Source organism: Mustela nivalis (genome assembly GCF_964662115.1).
Source record: "Mustela nivalis genome assembly, chromosome: 15".
In the NCBI taxonomy this organism is placed as follows: Eukaryota; Metazoa; Chordata; class Mammalia; order Carnivora; family Mustelidae; genus Mustela; species Mustela nivalis.
The window spans coordinates 88235457-88260912 of record NC_139034.1 but is presented as its reverse complement, the minus strand read 5'-3'; the positions used below and the strand labels follow the sequence as shown (position 1 = coordinate 88260912).

The 25456-nt window shown below is 54.9% G+C and overlaps 1 protein-coding gene and 1 pseudogene across 4 annotated transcripts; both read right to left on the bottom strand.

Moving 5' to 3' along the window:
* SPACA7 (sperm acrosome associated 7) lies at positions 1-25187 on the bottom strand. 3 transcript variants are annotated; one of them, XM_082701207.1, is made up of 7 exons: positions 25021-25187; positions 21742-21801; positions 17443-17544; positions 16488-16595; positions 14234-14302; positions 2245-2325; positions 1-167 (listed from the first exon to the last, which is right to left on the bottom strand). In XM_082701207.1, exons 1-7 carry the CDS (start codon positions 25106-25108, stop codon positions 151-153), a joined length of 525 nt encoding a protein of 174 aa, XP_082557333.1. In that variant the 5' UTR covers positions 25109-25187; the 3' UTR covers positions 1-150. The 3 variants fall into 3 exon arrangements, with proteins under 3 accessions (XP_082557333.1, XP_082557332.1, XP_082557334.1); XM_082701206.1 differs by lacking the exon at positions 21742-21801 and having other exon boundaries at positions 14141-14302; XM_082701208.1 differs by lacking the exon at positions 21742-21801.
* On the bottom strand, positions 5259-9793 carry LOC309848916 (large ribosomal subunit protein uL6 pseudogene; annotated as a pseudogene). Its single transcript has 2 exons — positions 9780-9793; positions 5259-5973 (listed from the first exon to the last, which is right to left on the bottom strand). The product of its transcript is annotated as a large ribosomal subunit protein uL6 pseudogene (transcript).
* Positions 25188-25456: the final 269 nt, after the last annotated feature.

Sequence of the window (25456 nt, the reverse complement as noted above, 5' to 3'; positions counted from 1 at the left end):
TGGTTAACAACATGTGCACATATATGCTCTTTATTCCTGGGGGCTGTGGGGTCTCACGGAGTCTGGATACGCTGCGGAGGGGCCCCTCGGGGCAGACGGCCGCGCTGACCGCCCTCTGCAGCCCTTCAGAGCCTCGCCCCCCTCGTCCGCTCACTGCAGAGAGTTCCCTGTTCGGAGAGAAGAGGTTTCCTTTTGAAACTCTGGGAGCCCTGCTCCCCCCCACGGGCCTGCCTTTCGGACCCTCCTGGGGATTCCCGCCTCTGCAGGGACTGGAGAAGCGGGAAGCCGGCCTCCAGCGCCCCTGGCCTGTGGACCGCAGTCGTAGGTGCTGTGGCGGCTGGATGGAGCCGCCAGTCGAGGGGGTTCCGGGTGGGGGGTGGGGAGGATGAGCTTGCGGGGCGGCCAGCACCCCCCCCCCACACACACAGAAGATGGTAGGGGACCAGACGGAGCTGGAGAGGTCAGGGCTGACGCGGCCAGAGGGAGCAGGAAGGTGTGGGTTCGGGTGAGGCTGGCAGTGAGCCAGGTGGGGAGAGAATTGGCAGGATCTTGGGGAGCATGAGGCCGTGACCCCGACGGGGAGCAGCGCAGAGAGAGGACAAGGTGGGGGGCCAGACTGCCCCCTTTAATGCCTCACTGCCACTGCCTTCTGCCCCCAAAGCCAGCGGGGGCTCCTCCGAGCTCTGCTGCTGGGCAGGGCGGGGCCGGGCCCTCCTCCCCTCGGGGGCAGCCCGCTGTGGACCCACGCCTGTGACATCAGGTCCCAGAGGCCAAGGACCTTGGTCCCTCCTGTCCGCGCACTGCTGGGAGCAGCCCCGGCCCTCGAGGGGCATCCGCTGCCCATTCCCCGTCCAGGCACGGGGCCGGCCTGCAGGGGCTTCGTCAGGTGGAAGGGCCCTGCCTGAGCCATCTGAGGCCTCGGAGACTTCGTGTTCTTGCGGCAGAACTCTCCAGGCCCCAGGAACTGCGAGTTCGGCAAAGTCTCTCGCGAAATCTGTCCCAGCGGCAGAAACTGGCTGGGCGTCAGGCCCAGTGGGTGACTCTGCCGTGAGTGGAGCAACCGCTAACCTCCCTTTCTGCCTCTGATTGCACTGGGGGGCCTGGGGTCCCGCTAACCTCCCTTTCTGCCTCTGATTGCACTGGGGGGCCTGCTGCGGGGAGGTGCAGACTGGGGGCCTGGGGTCTCAAGGCCCCAGGGCTGGCTCTGGCCCCGCAGCGTCAGGGTGGCTCCTGCGGTGCTTAGTGACCACTCGCACAACCAGGAGGTCTTTAGGGATGCGTCTGGGACCCTGTCCTGGCCCGCATCTACACGGAGGGCGAGAGGGCAGGCTGGCCACAGCGACCATGGTCGGGGGCTTGGAGGAGGAGCTGATGAAAGGGGGGAGACCCAGCAGTGTCCCGACGGGCTGGAGTGGAGAGGCCATCTAACCGTCCCTGATGTGGGCTCCGCGAGGGCGGGGCTGCGCGTGTCTGCGTTGTGCAGTCCGGAGCCCCCCAGCATTGCCCGGCCCCGGGCGGGTGCTCAGCAAACACTAGGGGAAGGTGCACGAAGCTGGCCAGGCTTAAACGTTTGGTCCTGTGCTTGGATCTACGAGGAGCCGATGCGTGTGGCTTAGCAGCCACATTTACGAACCACACTAGCTCGAAATTAGGGTGTGGTGCGTCCCTACCAGCCAGTCTTGGGGTACATCACGGGTGTGCAGTGGTTAGAAGGCTGGAGGAGTTGATTTGAACCATCTGCGTGACTACAGAGTCTACCTGCGAGAGGCTGGGAAGACAGGAGGGGACTGGCCTGGAGAAGAGGTGCAGAGGTGTTCTGGAAAGTTCCAGGGAGAAGCATGGGGCCTGGGCAGAAGCCACCAGGGGAAATTAATGGACCAACCCCAGCAGCTAGAAAGTTGTCTGAAAGGGAAGGGGTCGGAGATGCCCAGCGGTGTGGGGCTCAGCCCCAGACAGGAGGCCACCTGCAGTGAGATTTGAGGACCTTCCCAGGCCTGGCCGTGGGGAATAGGTCGGCAGCCCCACACGCCCAGGATGTGGCCCTTGACTCCTCGGATTGGGACTCGGGGGCCAGGAGCCCGGCAGTGACAACACAGGAAACCCGTCGGGAGCCCCTGCCGGTCTGCCCAGGGACCAAGTCACCTGCCCCTCCAGAGAGCGGTTCCCTGGAGCAGACGGTTTACTTCTCTTCACAGCGGGGGACGTCCCAGTGCAAGGAGCCACTTATCTATTATTCCAGTTTACCTGAAGTTTTCCCAAAGTTTTGAAGGATTTTGTCCAGAATTGACAGTTTTTTATATTGCTCGTTTTGTAAATTCTTCTTTCCTGGGGGAGAAAAGAAGTACAATGATCAAGATTTGGTTAGTCATGAAGGCGTGATTCCAAACTTTCCTTTTCAACTTCAGAGGTTTTCAGGGAGCCCAGAAGCTAGTGTGTGTGGCTCATGGGCACTGGAGGAGACATGTGTTGTCAACTTTCTCTGTTTCCTCCTCTCCACTGAGGATGAGCTTGCATGGTTCCCTCTGGTCCCTTGGATGATGTCCTTGCATCTGGGTACATATTTTCGAAGACCTTTCACTCCTCAAAAGGATGAACCCCTACCCTTGCCCTGTCCAGGCCTTTTTACCCATGAATATTGTGTGGGGTCTCACAACATTGTGTGGGGTCTCAGTGCTGGGGAGAGGGGCAGATTTGGGGTCCATGGGGCGGGTCCGGGGTGGACGCTGGCCCCATGGAGCAGGGTGGGAGAGGGCGCATGCAAAGCAGCACCCAGAGTGTAAGGTTCCTTTTCTTGGGATGTAACCACAGCTGTGGCCCGCAGGGTGCTCTCACCCTTCTCCCTCCCGACCTTCCCTACTTTCAAGGTGTATCAGGAGATCCGCCCCCTGGACTTCTCCCCAAACTCCATTGAACACAGCCAGGATGCTTAAGAAAAACCTTAACTTTAGCATGTTTATATCGGTCCCACACGTGAGTCCTGCATTGTTTCTGGCTGTTCCGCATCTCCCATTGCTCTGCGGGTGTTCAGAGAAGAGCCACCCCTCACTTACCGGGAAGCACCCAGCAGGGGCTCAGAAGGCATTCACCGAGTGAGTGAGTGAGGCTTTTGTCAAGGCTAATTCCAATAGGAAATTAATGATTACGGCACTGAATGACATGGGACACTTAGCTGGTAACCCAAAGTTCAGGCACGCTCTAGACGTCAGGAGTGGTGCTTTGGGTCATGAAGTCTTTTCAGACCCTCTGGAAATCACACAGGTGGTTGGTTATTCCAGCAACAACAGAGGGAAACTCTCTGCAGAGGCTTCAAGCTGCTTTAGGCTTTTAAGATAGCACTCTCAAGTATTTTAAGGCAACAAATTCATATTTGTAGTAAGTATTATAAGCTCATGGTAGAATTTTAAAATGTGAAGAAGCACGTCTGCAGAAAGGAAGGCCATTTCCAGCAGCGGACCCAGCACTTCCAGCTTTCTCCTGGAGGTCACGGTCGCCCTGTTTCTATGTATCCCAGTGGGAATCCATACCACGAAGATCGTTGCCGACATCAGACTCTCCCTGAATGTTTCAGGCCACGTTTACCTTTTTTTTAGAGGAAATTGCTTAGGAAAATTTGGCATACAATTTGGGCTGACTGACTTATGGAAACATGTAATTCATCAATAACATGCAATTCATGCAAAAACAAAAAAATTTTGCATCTTAATTTTGCTTATTTGTGGAGTATAATCTATAGCCTTTAGGCTTTCCCATGCAATGGTAACATCTATACCGTCCCTATGGGGGTGTGATTCCGTTTGAACATCCATGCATCCGCTGAGGTTTGTGGGAAAGTGAACTGGGTTCACTTCCCAGTTGCAGTTGAAACCCCAGTGAGGCATAGGAGCTTTGTGTAAGGTCACTGAGATGGTGTGAGGCCCTGCTGGGAAAGAATCCTTCCAGGCTGTCCTGAAGCTTCTGAGAGAGTTGAAATCCCGGGCTTTCACAGCTACAGCGTTCCCCGTGGAAGCCATGGGTGAAAGTCCACTACTTGAACTTTCGTGCCCGGAAAAGATGGAGTAGCAAGGACCAGATTCATCCTCCCAGTTTAATTTGAAAACCAGAAAAGAATGCATGAAACAGTGATTGCCCATAGATCACACAACAGGCAGCAAGGGACAGTGACCCCTGAGAAGGGAAATCGACACGGGGCTCCTCCCGATCGCTCCTGCTCCTGCCTGGAGAGTTTCGTTGGCATGATGAGTGAGGACATGGGCAGAGCCCTGTGGCCTCGCCAGGAGATGAAACTGGGAGAGGCCAAAAGAGCAAGTGAGGCCAGAGAACTGGGAGACTGCAGAAGGTTGCCCTTAGTCTCCAGCTGAGTATGGGTCAGTGAGAAGCGATGGGAGGCTGGGCATGAGAAAAGAACCCCCCAAAAGGGCGAAAGAATAATTTCCAGAGCTCACACAGGCCAGAAGCAGATGGCTTCCCTACTGGAACACATAAAAAGCCTCGTTATACACAAGGCACAGGGGAGGGAACTCTTGAGTTTTATGGCTCCAGTATCAGGGAATGTTAGCCTGGGAGTGAGTGCTGCCTGGTCTTACCTAACAAAGCTTAAATGCGAACCTCAAAAGGATCAACCCTTTCAAAGTCATTTAACTGGGTTCAAGAGCAAAGCTTGCCAGTATTTTAAAAATATAATATTCAACACTCAACAAAATGAAATTTATAGTATATAGCATCCAAACAACAACGAGCAGGCATGAAAACAAGCAATAAAGTATGGTCTATAAGAAAATGACCTATAACGAGAAGAATCACTCAATCAAAACTGATGTAGAAATGACATACATGGTAGATTTAGAAGGCAAGGATATTAAAGTTCCTCCTAACACCATACCCCATATGGTCAAGAACCATACATTTTCAGATTACATAAAAAACCAACAGCTAACTATACATGGCCTACAAAATTCCCCTTTAAATATAAAGCACAAGTAGGTTAAAAATAAAATGATGGAAAAGACCACCCAGGTGAATACTAATCAAAAGAAAGCAAGAGGGGCTACTTAAATTTTAGACAAAAATCATTTCTTAACGTTAAAGCAGTAATTCACCAAGAAGATAGAACAATTCCATATTGTTATGCATGCAGATGAAATGCAATGAAAGAGATTCAAAGTACATGAAATGAACATTGGTAAAACCAAAAGATAGGGTGAACAAATCCACAATTACAATTTAAATTCTGAGTTTTCAATTCTGCTTTCTTTCTTTCCTTTTCTTTTTCTTTTCTTTCTTTCTTTCTTTTTTTTTTTTTTATCAGTATAGCTTTTACTGCCTCTTTAAAATATCACAAATAAGTCTCAAAAATCATCCGGCTTCTCACTGTTTCTGCAGATGGACAACTCAGATCTTATTCATCAGCCTGCTGAACTGTTCCTTTTTCAGAAACATAGATACCTTCCAAAAATTTTCTGATATCCTTGTTTTTAACAGTTGTGGCTTGCTGAATCAAAGCAGCTGAGTTCTATACAAGTTCAATGTCATTTCCTTCAAGAATTAACTCATCTTTTTGGGCTTGAGATACAGAACAAGCAACACCTAGCCTCATCTGAACCCTGCGGATGTATTTTTCACTCAAGAAATTTCGAATTTCAGCAAGAGAACCATTCTCCTGAGTAACAACGTTGATGGGGAAGTGAGCATACACAGACCTCACCTTGTGTTGGAAGCCCAGTGTGATGCCCTTGATCATGTTTTGTACGTGACTACAGATGGTGCGAACCGTAGCCAGTTCTTTTCTATTCCCCACCATTTGTCCACTTGGAGCCTCTTCTTTTTCTTTCCAAGAAGACTGAGTTCTAAGTTGATGTGATTGAAGTCCCTTCGCAGGGTTCCTCTGCAGCCCTTCACTATAACGTATGTCCCTTCAGGGTGATGTCGACATTTTCTGGAATGTCGACAGTCTGATTGATGAGAATGGTTTTTATCCTTACAGTAGATGTGGCAAAGAGAGCTCAATTCTGCTTTCTTAATAGTTGAGTAAACAAGGAGACCGAAGTTCAATAAAGATGTAGAATGCTTGAACATGGTGGTTCACCAACTTGATCTAATTGACATTTACAAAACACTCCACAAATCAACAACGTATACACATTCTTTTCAAGTGCACAGGGAGTACTTGCTAAAGTACAATATATTCTGGGCCATACTGAAAGTTTTAAAAAATGCATTAAAAATATCCAAGGCATGTGTTTTCTGACCAAAATGGGATTGAATCATAAATCAATAATAGAGAGGTATTGGAAAAGACTCCAAATATTTGAAAATGAAACAGCACATTTCTCAATGGTCTGTGGGTCAAAGAACAAATTTCAAAAGAGAGTTATAAAGCATTTTGAATGGACTGAAAATAAAAGCATAGCATTTTGAAATTTGTAAGATGAGATTAAAGTAGAGCTAAGAGAAACCAAATGTTCATAATAAAAAACGAAGAAAAGCCTCAAATCTATGACCTAAGTATGTACATTAACCAGTCATTTAAAAAAGGAGAGAAAAAAATTCAAAATGAATAGAGAGAAAAATAATAAACTTAAGAGAGGACATGACAATCATATAAAATAGAAAAACAATACAGAAAAATGAAACCAAAAGCCTGGTTCTCTGAGCAGATCAATAAAACTGATAAGCTACTAATTAGACTACGAGGGACAAAGAAGAGCACAAATTACTAACATAAAGAATGAGAGAACTGACATCCTTATAGTTCCTGCAAACATTAGAAAGGGTAATAAGAGACTGTCGTGCTGTTATTCAGATGAAATGAGCAAAGTCCTCTAAAGATGCCAACTACCAGAGCTCACTAACAGCCCTTTATCTGTAGGAGAAATAAAATGTGTACTTAAAAAAATCTTTCCACAGAGAAAATACAGGCCCTCATGTCTTCATTGGTAAATTCTAACAACATCTTATGTAGAGGTAATGTCCATTTCATATAGACATATCCAGAGAATTGAAGGAAAGGGAACACTTCCCAACTCCTTCTGTGAGGCCGTTATTATCTTGAAACCAAAACTAGACCAAAGCATTAGAGAAGAAAAAACCACACCCCAACATCACTCATGAACAGAGACTCCAAAATTCTTAATTAAATTTTTGCAAATTGCATCCAAAATACATAGAAAGGAAAATGTCTCATGGGTTTATCTTGAAAATACAGGTCTAGTTCAGCACTCGAGAGTCAAGACATGTAATTCACCACAGGAACAGAAGAGAGAGAACCGATGGACCATTTCAGTAGATCAGGGGTCGGCAAGCTATGGCTTTTAGTCCAAACAGGGATCAGCACTGGCTTCAGGAAATGCAGTTTTATTGGGATAGAGCCGCTCCCATTCTTTTATGTATTGTCTTTGGCTACTTTTGGGCTACAGTGGCGGAGGTAAGTATTTGCAACTGGAAATTAAAGACTAAAATATTTACTATCTAACTTTTTACCAAAAAAATTTCTCTATGCCCACAATAGATACACCTAAGTTTGCAAGAATGTCCATTCTTATCGTTGGCACTTCTCCTTCAACATTTTACTGCAGCTAGTGGAGTAAGACAAGAAAAATGAATAAAAGGTGTACCTATTGGAAAGGAAAGAAATATCTATTCGCAGATGATATGATTCCTTATGTAGTAAGTCCCCGAGGATCTACAGGGAAGCTTCCAGAACTGAAGAGTGAGGGGAGTAAAGTGTCAGGGTGCAGTCTTTCACCAAAAAAACCCCACATTTCTATACACGAGAAATAAATAACTGGAAGTCAAAATTTAAAGAGTAGTGTCATTTATGATAACATCAAGAATATGAAATATTTATGTATAAATCTAATAAAATATATGCAAGTTCTTTATGGTGTGCACTACAAAACATGGTGAGAGAAACTGAGGGGGACCTAAGTAAATGCATCATTCATGTCTATTTGAGAGAGAACTAGCAGGAGGAGGGGCAGGAGGAGGGGGCAAGCCGACTCCCCACCGAGTGGGGGGCCGCAGGGCTCTGTGCCAGGACCGTGAGACCATGACCTGAGCTGAGGTCAGATGCTTCACCGACTGAGCCACCCAGGTGCCCTGAATGGCGTTATTCATAGAGTGGAAGGCTGAATACGGTCAGAAAGTCAGTGCCGTCAAACTGATCTAAACATCTGCGGCAATCCCAGCAAAAGTCCCAAGAAAATTTTCTGCAGAAATGAACTGTCTTTAAAACTTATATGAGAAGACAAAGAAACCAGAGGAACCTACTTGATTTTGAAAATCAGAACAAAGTGGAAGGATTCACAGTACCTGATACCAGATTTTGGTATCAACATCTAGTGACCGAGACAATGTGATGTCTAAGGAAAAGCAGATCCCTGGTCAGTGGAACCAAACAGACCCCAGAAAGTGGCCCACGGGTACAAGATCAACGGATTGTCAGCCTCCATGCCAAGGCAGTTCAACAGAGGGAGGGGGTTTCTTCAACAATGGTGTTGGAGCAGCTGGACCTCGGTCATGTGAGAAATCGAACCAAACAAAATAATCCCGACCTTACACCGTATATATGAACTCAAAATGGATCACAGCCCGAAATGTAAGCCCTACAGCTCCCAAGTTTCTAGAAAAGAACATAGAAAATGTTTGCGACTTCGAAGTAGGCAAAGATTTCTTATATTTGATTCAGAAAATGGAAAGTGATCCGTTGAGTTGGACTAGTATTAGGAACCCCTGATCTCTGAAGCACACCGCTTGCAATGGGGAGCCAGCCCCATCCCAGTCACGCGTCTGACAAGGGACTTGCATCCAGAATATGGAAATACCTCTCCAAACTCAACAGTAAGAAAACAAACTCATGAAAATGGGCAAAATATTTTGAAAAGACACTGGACCAAAAAAGGTATTCAGATGGCAAATGAACACATGAAAATATGCTCGACGGTATGAACCACTGGGGAAGGGCACATCACCACCACTGTCAGTGCCCAGGTGACCCACGGCAACTCTCTGATTCGGGAGCTCGAGACCCTGTTGGCACTTTCTTGTGAAGTAAAACGTGGCAGCCACACCTCTGGCTTTTTACCCGAATGAAAGGAACACTTACAGTCACCTCAAACCTTGTATGCAAATGTTCCCAGGGGCTTTACTGTGATTCCTGAACCTGGAGACAAGCCCGGTGTCATTCGGCAGGTGCTTGAGGAGTAAACCAGCAGCAACCACAGCGGAGCACGGCTCAGCCACGGAAGGAGCGGACGACGGATGGGCTGATGTGCACGAGTCTCAAATGTGTTGTGCAGTCTGAGGAAACCAGGCTCAAAAGTCTACACAGTGTGTGTGGTATTTAACATTCCGGAAAAGGGAAAATGACAGAACAGGACACGAGTGAGGGTTTGCTACGGCTGGAGGTGGTGGGAGACGCTGAGTAGAGAGCACGGGCTCGTGGGGTGATGTGTCTTCTGTGTCATGGTTGTGGTGACGGTTGTGTGAGTCTGTATGAGGATGGTTTCACGGAGGGGCCCGTATCCTACCACAGCCCAGGAGGTCGAGTGGGAATGCCTAATCCGCCTTACGAGTCAGGATCTGCCCTAAGTCCTTCCCTTTGTCACCCAACGGACTCGTCCCACCGCTTAAAGGGCTGTGACCCTGGCTCACGGATGATGAGCTGTAAGTTCAGAGAGGGGAGGTCACTTATACGAGATCGTGCAGCCAAGAAGAGGGGGAGCCAGGGTCTCACGGGATCCTAGTCTCTGCCCTGCGTGGCATCCTGCGTTCCGCTGCCTCACAGAAACTTGTCCATGCATACCCCCTTCAGCGGAGTAAGACGCCAGGAAGGTTAGCTGGATTCCCAGTGGAAGGTGACAGATACCGGTAAGAACCTGGGTTAAGACCAAGCTGAAAATGATCATGTATCAAAGAAAGGTCCTGTTACAGGATCGGTGGCCTCCTGCCGCTCAGCAGCCCGAGAGGACCCTTCCGGCCCAGGAAGGAGAGCCAGTGAGTTTCCGAGAGGTGTCTGCTCTGGCGGCCAGTTTCACGTTAGAGATTCACTCCTCGGAGCCTACTCTAAACCCTCTTTGTCTCACAGTCCCGAGGCACGGCTCGGAGGACGATGTTACGTTGACTATACGTTTACGTCTTTGGGGAGGTCAGTGGTGGAGCTCAGTGTGCCCCACGGACAAGGACTCCAAAACGTGTGGGTCGCTCGGCGTGTGGAACAAAGACACTAAGACCAGCCCTCTGCGAGCCTGTCCGTGTGTCTGTCTGGGGCCGAGGCTGGAGCTCAGGGAGCCCCTCCGGGGGGGAAGCCCCCACCTGTGGCAACAGGAGTGGGAAGCGCCCTTGCTCCCAGCGGCGGAGCCTGGGTTGAGGGCCAAGCACGGAGAGGAGGGAAGCCTGAGGGGCGCCCCAGCTGCGCTGGGCCCCAGGGGCCCCCAAAAGTGTCCCAGGGACCGGCATCGGACCATTTTTGACCTGCACCGTCCTTTCTAATGGCCCAACCTAATCCATGAGTCCTCAGGGAGGTGTTACAACTACTCCTTCTAATTTGGAAGCCCCCAGGTCCCCAAACCACTGCTGGCCAGAGACAAAGATGATGACTGTTTTCCAAGGTGACCATTTGTCTACAGACAATACGGGTTGACTTCTAGCCTGGTTCAGATGAATCATTGCCAGCTCTGGGGGTCTCCGACGATGAACGAGCAAAACCCACTTTGTACTGAAGTCTGTGCTGAAGGGAAGAGAACATCAGGAAAACCGACGACCTGACAGCTCTTGGGCGGAGATGGGTTTCCAAAGGACGGGAGAAAGTTCTAGATAAATCGGCACACAAAGGCTGGGGAGGGCCTTGCCTGCGGGGGGAGCCAGCTCTGCAGGGGCTCCAGGGCTCCTGGTCTTTACCCCGGGGCCCCCCAGGGAGGCAGGAAGTGTTCCCTGCCGGCTTCTTAGCTGGAAACCACTTCCTGCAGCGGCACCTGAAAGGAAAATCACCACCTCATTGCTCTCCCTGGCAACGTTTCCAGCCCATTGACAGAGCAGGTGGGATCTGCCAAGGAAAGACAGGAAGGGCGGAGGCAGGGGTGCGGGGCCGCCCACAGAGCTGGAAAAAGCAAGAACTAGTCAGCAGAGCTGGTCTGGACGGCTCTGGGCGACTGTGGGAAGCCCAGGCTTCTCTAGCTGTCCTGGACGCAGGAGCCACTCCCATCCGGGTCCAGAGCAAGTCCCGCGGCCCACACCCCAGGGCCCACTAAGGCGAGAGCCTTGGTCTCCAGGCCTCACAGCCCCCATCTGTGAAATGGGCCTGACGCGGGGCTGCTGTGAGGCTGATGGCGTGATTCAGACGTGACAGTGCCGGGCACGTGGCAAGGGCATCGCCGTCACCGCAGTGCTCATCACGGTCAGGGACGAGCAGTTAGTCTTCATGAGCCGGATCCAAGGCCCACGAGGGCACCGGGAACGAGGCTTCCTGGAGCGCCTCAGGTTGGGTCCGTGAAGGCTCGTCTGTGGCCCCAGAACCGGGCACCCCGTGCAGCCCGCAGTGACCTGTTGCACTGTCTTTCAGTTGCTTGCAAAGTTGTCAGAACATTATGGAATCTTCCCTTTCCTCGGTGTTCACGAATCGACATTTTCTCTACACATTTCCATGGTGGCGTCTTTGCCGGGCTTGTGCTCAAACGGACCCCAAGGTTTTGGGTTCCCCTTCAGCTGTGATGCTCTGTTAATCCACCCAGAACACACAGACACCTGCTTCGAACAAAGTGTGGGCTCGCGAGGAGGACAGAGCATCCCCCTCAGGAGGCCACGGTGCACCGGGGTGGGGGGACCCAAAGGACTCCTGGGACGGGGGTGGGGCGGGCACGGAAGCAAAGCAGCCTCACTTCCCCCCGGAATCCAGGGCTCCCAGGCCGGCCTTACAACTTCCCCTTGGTTTCTAGGAGCCCAGCTGAACTGGGAGCTGCCCTAACCCTTCCGTTAGACTTTCACTAAAATAACAGAATGTCTGGCTCAGAACATCAGAATGTCAGGCTGGAGCAGGAGGTGAGGGGAAGCAGAGAGGTGATGGAGGCTCAGACTGTTTTCTCGACCCTTTCCCTGGAGGGAGGCTTCAGACTTCACAGTGCGGCTTCCTTTGACTTAAAAGGGCTCAGGAAAGATCTGCTTCTATATTGTAGACCTACAGGGATACAGCTTAGTTGTTTAAAAACGAAGAAATAAACAAAGACACAGGAGGTAAACTGAAATAGTAAGAAAGTGGATCGTGGTGATCCTTATAGCAGAGAAAGTAAAATGCAAGCCCCAAAGCATGAAACAGGACAAAGGTGGGCTCTTTCCCACCCGGAGCGCTGGGGTTCACAAGGGAGAGATGGGGCTCCTGACAAGCCACACAGGAACTGTGCTTGTGCGGCGAAAGCTACAGGAAACGCAAGGACACACACACAGACACATTTACAGTGGGGGAGTTTGCACACCGTCCCGGGAGAAGAATCGGGGAAGAAAATCATGGGCATGCAGAGAGGGACTCGAAGAGCACGGCCGAGCAGCAGGCGGGTAAACACACAGCAAGCGTCTTCCCAGCCCGGCCATGCAGCACACACTTTCTCAAGTGTTTGCATAGCATTCGCAAAAACTGACACTACATCAGGTTGCACAGAAAACACATGTCAGACACAAAGCAGAACTACGAAAAACACTTTCTGGTCACAGTATCATAAAAACCAGAAATTTTTAACAGAAATGAAGAGAAAAGGCCCAACCACCTGCAAATTGGAAAACATTTCATTAGACAACTTTTGGGTAAAAAGGAAGTAAAAACTAAAATGTATAGACCTTCTGGGAAATTATAATAATTAAAACACTGTGTATGAGAATCTATGGGTTATGTTTAAAGGGGCAGAGCACCGACCACTTGTTGGTAAAATGAAATAAATGATCACTCAGCTCTACGACTGGGCGAGAGGCGACAAAGTGCGCTATGAAAAGAGCCGACAGAAAGACACGTGGATGACAACGGCGTAAACTAAGGAAGAGCAGACTGGAAACACAGTGAAGTGTTCCCTAGAATTCGGGAAAAAATTAATAGACAAGCTACTCGCTGACCAATTAGGAAGGAAAAGAAGAGCATATATTTATAAAATTAGAAATGACAAGGGGGAATCGCAGTGGGAAAAAGTGATGCCTTTAAGATAATGAGATGATTTAGACATGTCCAAATGTCCAAATACGTTCGAGGAACACAGAAGAAACGGATCATTCTCTGGGGAAATAAGAGTTTGCTAAAATCGCTTCTCCTGGAAGAAACAGAAGAAGTTACTAAGGAACTACCTGAGAAAAAACACCAGAACGAGATGGTTTCACAGGGCATTTCTAAAAAATCTGAAAAGACCATCTGGTTTCAATGCTCTAAATCTCCAAAGAGATTCCAACAGGGAGGAAAAATGCTTAAATTCTTTATTGTGAAGCAGGTGTAGCATTGACATTTCAACCTGATAAAGACAGCACAAACAACTGCAGACTGATACTACTGATGAACGGTATCTGGGCTCAAAAATACTAAGTAAAACACTGACAAACAGAATCCAAAACAATCAACATGAACAAGTGAGATTTATTCTATGAATGCAAGGTTGGTTCAATATTGGAAAATTCATTCATACATCATTCACGTTAATAGGCCAAAAGAAAAAACATTGAGTATTACCAAAGAATGAAAAAGAGTGTGACAAAATATTAAAAAATGGATGGATACTTTCTTTAGATGTTAAAGTATGCATGCCTTTGTTCTAGGGCCAGAAATGTATTTATTGGCTAAATACTAGGGCTATTTTAGCCAAGATGGTGAATAAGGCATGGAAACGCACTAACTCTGATACTTGTGACCACTATCTTCGAAATATAAGCCAATGCCATTAGATAAGAGAAACCAATGAGATGCCTCAACATTGGTAAAGAAGAAGAAAATTCTATTTGTACATGATAATGCAGGATATTTGGAAAACTCTATAGAAAAAATGATTAACTGAACTGAGGCAATAAAAGAATTAAGGTGGTAGAACAAAAACATTAACCTACAGAAATCAACAGCATTCACACACCCAAATGAAAGCGTTAAAGCTATGCAGAGACAGAGACCTTCTCACTCGTCACCCACCAGGCGGACGAGGGGCCTGTCCTGAGTCTCCCCGGCACACAGGCAGGTTTGTTCCCAAGTCGCCGTTACTGTCCTTGCAAAGTCTGTGCTTACCGTCAGAAAACTGGGACTCGCCAAAACCCTCAGGACCGCCGAGCTGATAACTCTCATCAATGCTGGGTTCTTTGATGACGAACATGGAAAAAAACGGGTGGACATTGTTTTGGTTACATGCTTATGAACACTCGGACCCATACTTTCTTTTAATACTTTAAGTGGAAATGCCAATATCATTCTCAAGCTTAATCTAAAAATGTGGTCTGGAAGGTTATCGCTCAGGTGTCGAGGCTGATGTCATCTGTTCGGAAGCCATATTCACTCATTCGCTGCCCCAGCCTCCCAGTTACGAGAATTTATGTCCCCAACGACATGCAAACACGTGTGCCCCAAGCCGTTCCTGGCGACTTCGTGTGTAACTGTGGGAACAACACACGGAAGCACGTAGAAGGACTGCACGAGGGCGGGAGCCGCACGCACTGGGAGTGCAAAGGGGCTACAAGACCGGACACCATTGCGGAGACGGGTGTGGAGTGGCTCTCAGCGAGCAGCATGCAGGGAGCAGGGCAGAGGCTGGAGATTTGCGGTGAGACCTTCATCTAAGGAGGGGATGAGGACGGGAGTGCACGGTTAGCTCCTCATTTCTACCAAAGGGACTTTGGACTTGTGGGGTTGGTCTCCTGGGGATGCACACGGTGGTGGGCAACTCGTAGCTTCTGGGATGTGCCTTTTTCTATTGCGATGACTTTTAAAACCACGCTGAGGCTCACATATTCAAATACAAATACCAAAAATCAACAGCATGAGGAGACCAGAAAACGATGCCAGTAGTAGCAGCGAGCTAAGACGAGGCACAGAGAACCGGCAGGGGAAAGACCCAGTCTAGGCGACCTTCAAACTGCATTCGGCTAGCGACAAAGCACGGTTCTCCTGTCGGCAGATCTGACTTCCCGGCTGCGGGTAGCAGAGTCTGAGCCTCTAGGACGAAGCCAGGGCTTCAGTTACTGTGGGAAACGGGAGCCGTGTTTTTAGCAGAAAGTGACAAAGGAGTAGGAGGGAAGACCTGGAGGAACCGTGTGATACCGGGTGGGCTCAGGGCACCGGCTTGCGGCCGGGGTTTTACGTCGAGAGAGGAGGAGGGTGACAGTTCAGTGTAACTGTGTGTGTGTGTGCGCGCGTGTGTGCGTGCGTGTGCCTGTGCATGTCCCCGTGTGTGTGTGTGTGTGTGCGTGTGTGTCTGTCTGTGCGTGTTCCTGTGTGTCTGTCTGTGCGTGTCCCCCGTGTGTGTGTCTGTGCGTGTGTGTGCATGTGTGCATGTGCGTGTGCGTGCGTGCGTGTGTGTGCGCATGTCCCCGTGTGTACACGTGTGTCCCCGTTTGCACATGCCTGTGTGTGTTGGTGCGTGTGCCTCTGTGTGTGTGCACACGTGTGTGCGTGGCCGCGTGTCTCCGTGGGGTCAGTGGTTTCCTGGCAGCGACGGCCTCCTCCCCGCCTGCTGTCTCCGTTTCTGAGCTCTGTTCTCTGGGAGAGGAGATCAGACTCGGGGGCCGGGGCAGCGGGAGGGCTGGAGGCCGGGAGCGCCTCAAGGGGCCAGAAAGGAGGGACGTGTTCCAGAGGAGGTCGCGGCCACGGGACACACGCGGCGAGTGGGCAGAGCCCCCAGCGCCCGTGCGGGTGAGCGGATGAGGAACGAGTGAGTACATATGGGACTCGCCGTTCCCCGGGGCAGCAGTCCCCACAAATAAACACCGGCAGAGTGAAAGGAGCTGAGAGACCCCATTCGACAAGGTCCTGCCTCGGGGCCAGCACCACGTCCCGCAGAGCCGGTGTCCCGTGACCTACGCCGGGGACCTTTCCTCTGCGCCATCTTTAGGGTAAAGGAAAGATCTGTCGTCCCGTGGCGCCCGTCGGAGCCTCGGCAGACTGGAAGTCATGTCAGCCACCTCGGCTGTCGGAGGGACGTTCTCCCCCACTCCCGGGGGCCTCTGGCTGGGGGGAGGCACTGGCTCTCTCCACCCACCGCGCCCAGGAGGGACACTGACCTCGCTGACATGGGAGGGGCGGGAAGTGTGGCAGCCCTTCCTCCGGGCGGCCACCTGCCTGCGGGGACATTCCTGTCTTCCTCCCCAGGCCCTGCTTTGCCAGGGTCAGGGCCACGGGACAGAGAAGGGAGGTCTGCCCACCGCGGGGAGAGCAGCCTCCCTCTCCGGCCACACTGTCACCCTCCGCGACGGGGCTGTCCCCATCGGCCTCTGCCTGGCTCCGCCCACTGGGTTCTCGACGCCAGCAGGGGCTCCGGGGTTGCATTTACCATTATTGAAAATTTTGTCTTCACTGCCAAGAGACAACTGCGGGTTATCGGAGAGTCCGCGGTAACTCTGAGGCGCACCAACTTGGAAATTCTCGTCCAGGATGGGGTCTGCGAGGAAGAACACGAAGAAAGAAGGAGACGAGTTGTGCTTGCGCGTCTACGGGCCTTCCGGTCCACACTGAGGCGCAGGGACTGCCGGAGGCCTGGTCAGGTTCTACTGAAAACGTGCGGGGGCAAGTTCGCGCGTGAGAGAGTCTGGCCTCGTCTGACCGCCTTGCCCTCAGCCGCGGGGCCTCGGCGGTGTCGGGCGACGCCGTGCTGGGAACTGGGGTTTACATCGAGGCACGACTTCAAGGCAGGGCAGACCTCTCCTGCTGCCGAATGTCGTTCGTGCACAGCGGGTGGGTTCGGATACCGGCTCCGCCCCGGCCGGTGTCGCCCGGACACTCGCCTTGGCACTCTCAGCGAGCTGGTTCTCGGGTCCAGGTGCCTTCCGGACACCGTGAAGCTGCCCTATCTTGGCTCACTACCCGCTGGGTGTCCCTGGGCTTGTGCTTCCGACCCTAGATTCATCCCCCGTGGAACGGGGTCAGGCTCGCCGCCCACCCTCCCAGCAGGCTTGGGTCCGCATCCGTGCGCCGGCAGGTGGGGCTCCTGTTCCGTGCGCCCCGGTGCCCGCAGTGGCTAGACCCCATTCGCAGCCCGAGCACAGACCTTCTTGCGTGTGCACCCCAGAGCCCACCCCAACCGAGGGGAACCCGTCTCTGCCAGCCCAGGCCTCCCAGTCTCAGGAAGGTTCTAGAAATGGTTTGGGACAACTGTGTCTTTCTCGTTTTCATTTGTTTTTGCCCCAGAAGTAGCTGGCCTTCAAGAACGCGGAATGTTGGGCTTGTGCCTTCACCCCCACGAGCCCAGGAATATACGCAGTTCTAGGTTCAAAAAAATGTATACTTGCTTTTTTCCATGAACGGTTTTGTTGGTAATGTTGATGGGGTCCTCTGCTTTCCAGCCATTGATGATTTATTTGGGTCCAGCATCTCTTGGACTAGAATTTCATCTTGGGAAAAGCACACAAAGTCATGTTAAAGCCAGAGGTACAGGACAATACGCTTTGGCTCTACGCGGACTAAGGCCGCCTGTGAAGCCGGGACTGGAAACAGGGACTCGAGGAGCGCCGTGCACACGGGGTTTGGCTTTCTGCAGAACCTTGTCTGGGTGGGAGACCACTGCCTCCTCCAGCATTTCTGAAACCCGAGACCCCCCAGATACTCTGGATGAATAAACAGGGTCCCCCAAACGCACCATGCTAGAAGCCTGGCCCTGGCTGCAGTCCTACTGCTCGCTCCCCCCGGGAACAGTCTGTCCCCTCTGAGACTTTCCCCGGGCCGTCCCCGTGTGAGCACGGCGTCCTTCCTGATTTCTGAAGGACGCAGCATTGCTTTCTCCCTTGGTGCCTTCCTGACCTCTCCCAGGAAGCTTTTAACAAAAGAGCACCGGACTTTGTCCGACAGAGGGGACCTGTCTCTGCTCTCACTGGACCGTGTTCCAGGCAGCTTCCTCCCGGACCCTGTTTTCTCGTCTGCAGCATGGGTCTGTGTTTATCTCTTTGGGCGAGGAGGTTCACATAAAGCAGTGTATGCGGAAAGCATTTAGCACCGTCGGGGACCATCGAAGCTAAATGCAAAGGAGAAGGGGGCAGTGGCCAGTCGCCCCAACTCTGCAGGCTGGTGGGTGCCCTGGCCAGCTGGTCCATGCACTGAGACGAGCCCCCCGGCAGGGAGACCACCTTGCCCTGGTTTGCCCAGACTTCCCTGGTTCAGTGGGCAGTTGCCACATCCCGGGAGCCCTGAGGTCAGGGCAAAGCACTTGGCTGTCCACCCTGGCTCCGGGTCATGGGGGAGACATGACTTCCGGGGGAGAAGGCCTCAAGTGTCACTGGAGACAGAGCCTCTGACGGCAGGCATGGGCGATGCTCTCGTGTAGCTCTGGGGCCTTCTTCCCCCACAGCCTTACCTTCCTCCTCCTCCCCCCCACCCAGACCCTGCAGGGCCACGTGGGCTCTGCAGCTGGGCAGGGCGTGCGATGGGCTCTGAGCAGCACTTGGCTTCTCCAGGCAAAGACAGTGGGTGCCTCCACCTACGGCCTTCCTCCTGCCTGCCCTGGGAGTGGCTACCATTCTGGAGTTGCCGGCACGGTCTGTGACCGCTCCTCATGAGCTCGGGAGATGGCCAAGGTGACCACGGGGTCCTGGCTTGACACCCCTGAGCTCCTGGGGACACAGGGGCCCCACCCCTGCATGGTGGAGGTGCCGCTCGGCTCCCCTTGCACGGCCGGGGCATTCTTCACTGTGCCCTCTCTGGTTCCTCCTGCTTCGGCCTTGAGAAGACCTTGGCCACTCTTCTGGGCTAGTTATTATGCAGGAGAAGCAACGTGAAGACCCTGGAATCATGGTGTCTAGTTAGATTATGGGTCGCAGAGAAGAGTGGGTATTCACGGGACTGTTGTTGAGCTCTTACTGTGTACCAGCAACTTTCCAGGTGCCCGGGAGTCAGGGATGGCCCAGCCCTGGCCCCTGGTCTCTGTCCTGAGCAAACCAGCCCTGTGTGAGGGGCAGGACTCCACACGTGTGACCATTCACCGCACCTTCCAGAGCACCCACCAGGGGCTGGGGTCAAGGGGGCCCAAGGCGGGGGGGGGGGCACTGGCAGGGACAGGAAGCGACGGAACGTCCTACTCAGTGCTCCTGGAACCAGTCCACCTTGGGAAGGAGGCTGCGGTGGCCTCCCTGGGACTGAAATACCATCCGCCACAGACGTCCCGGGAGGTCCTCAGAGCAGCCACAGGACAAACCCCACGTGCGGGCCGTGTCTGTTCCCGGCGCCGAGAGGAGCCCGAGGGCAGCCGCCTTCACACCACTCCCGAGCGGGCGGCAGGCAAGCCCAGCGGAAGGTTCCAACAGCCCCCAGGAACCCTGCATCTAATTGTAGCAAAAACCTTCTGGGAGCCCCGGACAGGCTGTACAAGTGAGAAAACTGTCTCCGGGCCATGTCTAATTTCTTAGGGTCACATTTTCTTTGCTGGAAAATGAGATATTGCACATACAAACGCACAATGACCAGATCTACATGAAGGTAGCACCAGCCCACCAGGTCGAGAAGTCACCGCTGTGGGAAGGTGACCGCCGTCTCCAGCAGCAATCTTGGAAGTTAGGCACCCCCCACCCCCGATCCCGGGGCCACCTGCCCCTGCTGGCTGGGATGTGATCCGTCACGGCCGCTTCCCCAACTCTTGTCCTGTGTCAAGGGACCACCCAGAGAAATCTGAAAGTGCTTCTCTGGCCCTCCCACGGGAACCACTTCTGGCGACTGCCCCGGTGTCCCCTGCCACCCTCTATGTCAGGGACCCCCAGGCTGTCCCTGGCGAGCGCCTATGTTCGGGACCCCCTCCCCATGACAGACATCCCCGGAGCTGCCTCTGGCCCGTGCCTCCATCAGGAACCCCCCAAGCCATCTCCAGCCGCAACCACGTCTCACCCCTCCTCCCCCCACCAGCCATCCCTGTGACACCCGGAGCTTCCACGCACCACCCCCCGAGTCTCTGCCCCATGCACGGGCCGGGGGCCTGCCCGAGGCGGCTCCGCGGCGCTCGCCGGTGGACGACACGAGCCTCGGGAGACACGGATGTCCGCCTCTCACGGCTTCCCGCTCTCCCCCGGGGGAGGTGCGGGCTGGAGGCGGGGTGAGCAGCCTCGCTTCCCCTTCCGGGCTTCCGTGGATGAGCCCCACAGCTGTCCTGTCTTTTCCCCAAGGTCCTGACCTTGGGTGGCCGGCCCCAGGATGGAGTGGGCACTGGTGACCCTAGTCCCGCAGGGACCGAGACGGTCAGACCCGCCGGGAAACTCAGCAGTGCTGGCCGGCCCCCCTCCTGGTCCTGGGGGTGCTTCGCTCCGCCGGGCTGGTTCGCGGGACTCAGGGTTACCTCCCAGCTCCGGCTCAGGGCTCAGTTTCCCTAACCTGTATGTAATGTTTGAAGGGTGTCTAATGCACACCTGTGCGGGGTGGGGTCCTTCCTGCCCCCCGGTTCTCTCCACGCCCTGAACCACACATAGAGCCCACGCTACCATCTCATCTCACGGGTGGGCCCCGCCAAGTCTCTCCCCTTGGCTCTGTGGAGGGGCAGGGGCCGGAAGGTTCCCGAGGGCATGAGAGCCCCCAGAACCTTCCCATCCGGAGACGGAACTGCTTAGCTGAGCAGCCGGTGGCCCCTCCCCAGCGACCGAGGACGTTCATTCATCGACTCATTCCCTCACGTAATCTGCCCATCTGTCCGTCTGTGTGTCTACCATCGCCCTGGCCGCCAGACAGGATTTCCCGAGCCTCTGCTACACCTGCCTTGGAAATGGGACGAAGCCCAGGGTCGTGGCCGAGGCACTGCTGGGAAGTGTCCATGTCGCCCAGGGGGTGGGCGTCTGAGTTTCCAGGCCCAGAGGGCAGCCCAGCCTCAGGCTCCCAGGCTCCTTCTCAAGAGAGGGGGTTCCCCAGTCTGCTGCCCCGAGTCCTGTGGACAGAGGCGTCCCCAGCCCCCAGCCCCCCTCAGCGCAGAGAGCTTCTCTGGGCTTCACTTTCACAAAATGTGAGACGAGCGTCGGACCCGCACAGCGGGCTCCGGGGCTCCGGGGCTCCGGCCGCGTGCACACGCGCGGCTGCGTCTGGTCCGACGGAGATGTCCCCCGGCTGCGAAGGGCACAGCAGACGTTGAAGACTCAGTGTGATGAAACGCTGAACAGATCTCACGAGTGCTTTCATGCTGGTTACGCGTCCAAACGCTAACATCAGGTAACGTGGCTAAATCAGTTTCACCTGTTCCTTTCTTTACGGCCTCTAGGAAATGCGCAGGGACCTCGATGGCTTGCGTCGAGCTTCTTTCGAGCAGCCCTGGAAGCCCCGTGGTCCCCAGCTCAGGAGGCCTTCTGGGCAGCGCTCGATTCAAATCCGGGCATTGCTAACAAGCTCAGCCCTGCCGGCCGGTGACCTTACTTGCCGCAGTGACTTCCCAAGGCCATTCTTTGGTCCAGTGGCTTTAAATTCTACTTCTTTCTTAACTTCCTGGGAGTTTGAATCTTCACAAGGCTTAAGTCTGTGGGCCACGGGGACTGTGATTCTGGCCCCAAACCGAAACGCACCCTCCACCTGTGCGGGGAGCCCCCCGCCCCGCTCCGATACAGACCAGACGCTGATATGAGGAGACTCCTTACCAAACACTCGATGTATATCCTCCTGACTTTGTGAACGGGGTGGCATTTCAGTGATGGGACCTGGGGGGAAACAGATACCCTGATAGTTTCACGATTCATTGAATCTGCCCGGACTTCCCTCTCCGTAGTCTCAGTCTTGGGGTCCCTGCCAGCCTGCTGCCGGGGGAGAGCCCTGCCCGGGGTTCCCAGGACCGAGCTCTCCTCTGGAAAGCGGTGAACGAAGCGGCTGTGTTTGGAGGGACGAGCCCTGAGCTGGGACTCCTGCCCCCTCGGGCAGTGCTCACAGGCACCGTCGCTCAGAAGGGAACCGTCGTCCCGGCTCTAAGGACGTCGCCCTTGCAGGGGCTCCGAGGACAGCCGACCAGGAGGGACACGCTTGTCCTTTTGTGAAAAGCACACCGTTGCCTGCTCTCTGGATCCAGCAGCAGGTGCTTGGGGAGACCCGGGGATAGGAATCTGGGGCACTGGGAGTGCGGACTGCTGTTCCCTCTGGGGTTCCCTGGTGGGGAGGGGTCCCAGACACACCGGCCCCCTGCGCTCTCCCTTCGTCAGCAGAGCGAGTTGGAGGGTCTGCCTACAGGGAAGACGCGGGGTCTCGTGGGGGAGCGGCCGGGCCAGCTGCGGCTTCCGTGGGATCGCTGGACCCCGACCTGCCGCCTTCCCGGCCTCACGGGCCCGAACCCGCTGTGCTGGGGACCCGGCGGTGTGCGGTACTGATGCTCGTCTCCCCGCTGTGGTGGCACCAGGCAGGGGCTCCCTCCCATTCTTCTGGCTCAGAGCAGAGCTGCCCGGGTCCTTGTCCTCCACTCGAGGTCAAGGCCAGCCTCCCATCAGGCCTCGAGGTCGCGGCGCCTCCGGAGGGGAGAGGGCAGCCCGGGGACCGCCGCAGGCCCGGCTGCACGGACGGAGCGTGCACGCGGCGTCTGGAGACGCTCGGGTTCCAACAGCAAACCAGTGACGACGCTGATTTTCAAATGGGTTTAATGACGGACAATCTGCATACCAATGGACTCATCTGCGCGCGGAGGGCTCGGAACAATGCAGGAAATGTCTGTGCGGAGGTCTGCGCGGAGATGACAATCGCTTCGCAGTGTGCTGACCTTCCGCAACGCGGCAAAGCAGTGCGGTTCTCTTTGGATGAGGCATTAATGAGTCATTAAGAATGGGTCCAGCTGCGCCGGCAAGCACTTTGTTAAAAATACTCTTTTCATTTTGTGTCTGTCCCGTAATTATAAGGGAGGCTTTGTGCGCATCAGCCAGTGAGCGTGTGCAGAAAAATATTTATGTTTTACAATATCCGCACGGTTTCTGAAGTGCGCTGTCAACGGTGGCGGCTGGGCTGTGGCTCGCCTGTCGTCACCCGACCGGCGGTGTCTGGGCTTCGAACCCCCGGCGCCGGAGCTACCAGGATCCGCTGACCGCTCCTCCTCCCCGTTTGCACGGTGTCCATGCCGGCCAGCGGGGAAGGGCTCCCCGTGGACCTCCGCGGTCGTGCTCGGTTAATTCTTTGGGGCAAACGAGGCAAACCCGGCCCGCGGCTGCCGCCCCCGTCTCTCCCGGGGTCAGGCCGAGCCGCGTGGCTGACGGCAGCGGGGTCTGCGGACACGAAGACCCCCAGAAGCACGAGTGACAACTACCTCCGTTTTGGCCTCAAACCGTCTAACTGATGAAGAGCTTCTTTCCGGCTCCTCTCCCCTCTCAGGCAAGCGTCGTGGAGAGCAGAGCCACCGACACGGGCCCCTCAAGGGTGAGGCCTGCCCGGAGCCGGCCGGACCCCGCCCAGGACGGACCCCGCGACAGGGACCCGCCTGACCTTTCCGCCCACCTGCCCGCACCGGCCTCTGGTCCCGTTTCCTCCTAGAAACTGCGAGCGCTTTCGGCCGGTCGGAGCCGGTCTCTGAGAGGCTGGTCCGCCGCCCCCCCCAGGGTCGTCCCCAGCACTGTCCCTGCCTGCGGACTTGGTCAGCGCGAGGGGCCACCGCTGGTCTGCGTGGGGCCGCTGCGCCCCGGCTGCGAGCCAGGAGGCGGCCCAGGGCTGGCCGTCATAGACGACGGAGACACGATGGCCCTCACTGCTCTCCCGAGCCGGGGAAGGCGACGGGGGTCACCTGGGGGCTCCCCGGCCCGACGGGGGGGGGCAGGTCCTGGAGGGGACAGGCCGGCTGCGGCTGCCGCGGGCGCTCCGTCCGTCCGCACTGGGGGCCGCTCCTGGGGACGCGGGCTCGGGACCGTCGTGGGACGCTCGACCCCACCCCCGTCACAGACCATTCCGCACCCACGGCCGCACGAAGGACACTGTCCTCTGTAGACGCCTCGAGACTCCGTTTCCGTAAGGAATGGAAGCTGGGAGCGATCGCCTCTTCCCGGACCGCCTGCCTTCTCACCCCGGCCCGGCCTGCTGGCCCGACCCCTCGGGTCACTGTGGACGGGGCGAGGGCGGGAGGGGGAGTGCTCTGCGGGGCTCGGGGCCAGCACCCCTGCTCCTGCTCCCGGGGGCGCCTCTGCTCCCAGGAGAGCAGCACCGACCCCCGCAGGACGCTCCGGGGCCCGGGTGTCCACCTCTGGGAGCTGGGGCTGGGGACCGTCCCGTCCCCTTTCCTTCCGTCTTTGGGGACCTCCGAAGAAAGTGGGCGAGGAGGCAGGTGGCCCGAGCACGGAGCTTCCTGGTGGGAAGTGGGGGGTCACAGGGCACCCCCTTCCTGCAGTCCTTTGTCCTCACGTCCTGCGAGTCGCAGTGGCCCCACGGTCCTGGCCTACTGGGCCGCGGTCACCCTCCACGCAGAAGGGGCCAGGATGGAAGGACCAGAGCCAGGACCTGCCCGGGGGGTGACTGGAACCGTCCCCAGCAAGGGCCTCTGGGGTGGCGGGGACTGAATCCGGCCAGGGCAGCGGCTGCGAAGGTGGCTGCTGTTTCGTCCGCGTGGCCCGCGGCGGCCTCCACCCTCCCGGGAGCAGCAGGCATGTGCGCGGCAAGTGCGGGACGCCCCCCCCCCCCCGGCGTGTCACGGGGCCCGGGCTGGGCTTCTCTCGGCTCCTCCTGCGCTTCGGGTAAGTGAGACATGTTCCGTAATGAAAACGGTCGCGCACGCCCCCTCCTACGGAGTTCTGGATCAACAAGGCTTCCAGGACGGAAACCTGTTCCACACGCTCCATCCTCCCCCAGAACAGATGAAGAGGTCGACCAGGAGTCCCAAGGACCCGAGGGACGAGCCGTGGTGGCCGGACCCTGCCCCCCGAAGCCAGCGTTTCTACCGCCGCGACAATACACTTGTGACCGACCTGAAGTCATGTTGATGGGTTGGAGCCTGGCTTCTCGCCAGTAGGACAGCAGCAGGACAAACAGGGTCACTCCTCTGCTCCCGGCCATGTTCCCTGCAGCCAAGGAGGACGAGCTTCCCCTAAGGCCCTCCGCTGGGTCTCCGGGAGACCGTGGAATGTCCGGGGACCTGTGACATCACCACAGGAAGTGACCCGGGTCCTGTCCTCTGTGTGGGGAGGGTCATGTCTGGGGACCTGTGATGTCATCACAGGAAGTGACCCGGGTCCTGTCCTCTGTGGGGTGGAGTCCGGGGACCTGTGACTGAGAAGAGGCCAGGAATCTGGCTGCGGCAGTAGGGTAGCAGACATGCCCCGTGGTACCCTCCCTGCCTGGTCTGGACCTTGTCCGACCTGCGGATCCCGAAGCCCGGAGGGGTGCGATGATCGTCAAGACTCC

Excerpts from the sequence above, each read along its gene's own strand:
- SPACA7 (XM_082701206.1), bottom strand. The coding sequence starts at position 25,108 with ATGGCCGGGAGCAGAGGAGTGACCCTGTTTGTCCTGCTGCTGTCCTAC. Across the intron at positions 17,545-25,020 it reads ACCCATCAACATGACTTCAG|ATGAAATTCTAGTCCAAGAG; the intron begins GTCGGTCACAAG and ends GCTTTTCCCAAG. Across the intron at positions 16,596-17,442 it reads AAAACCGTTCATGGAAAAAA|ACCCCATCCTGGACGAGAAT; the intron begins GCAAGTATACAT and ends TCTTCCTCGCAG.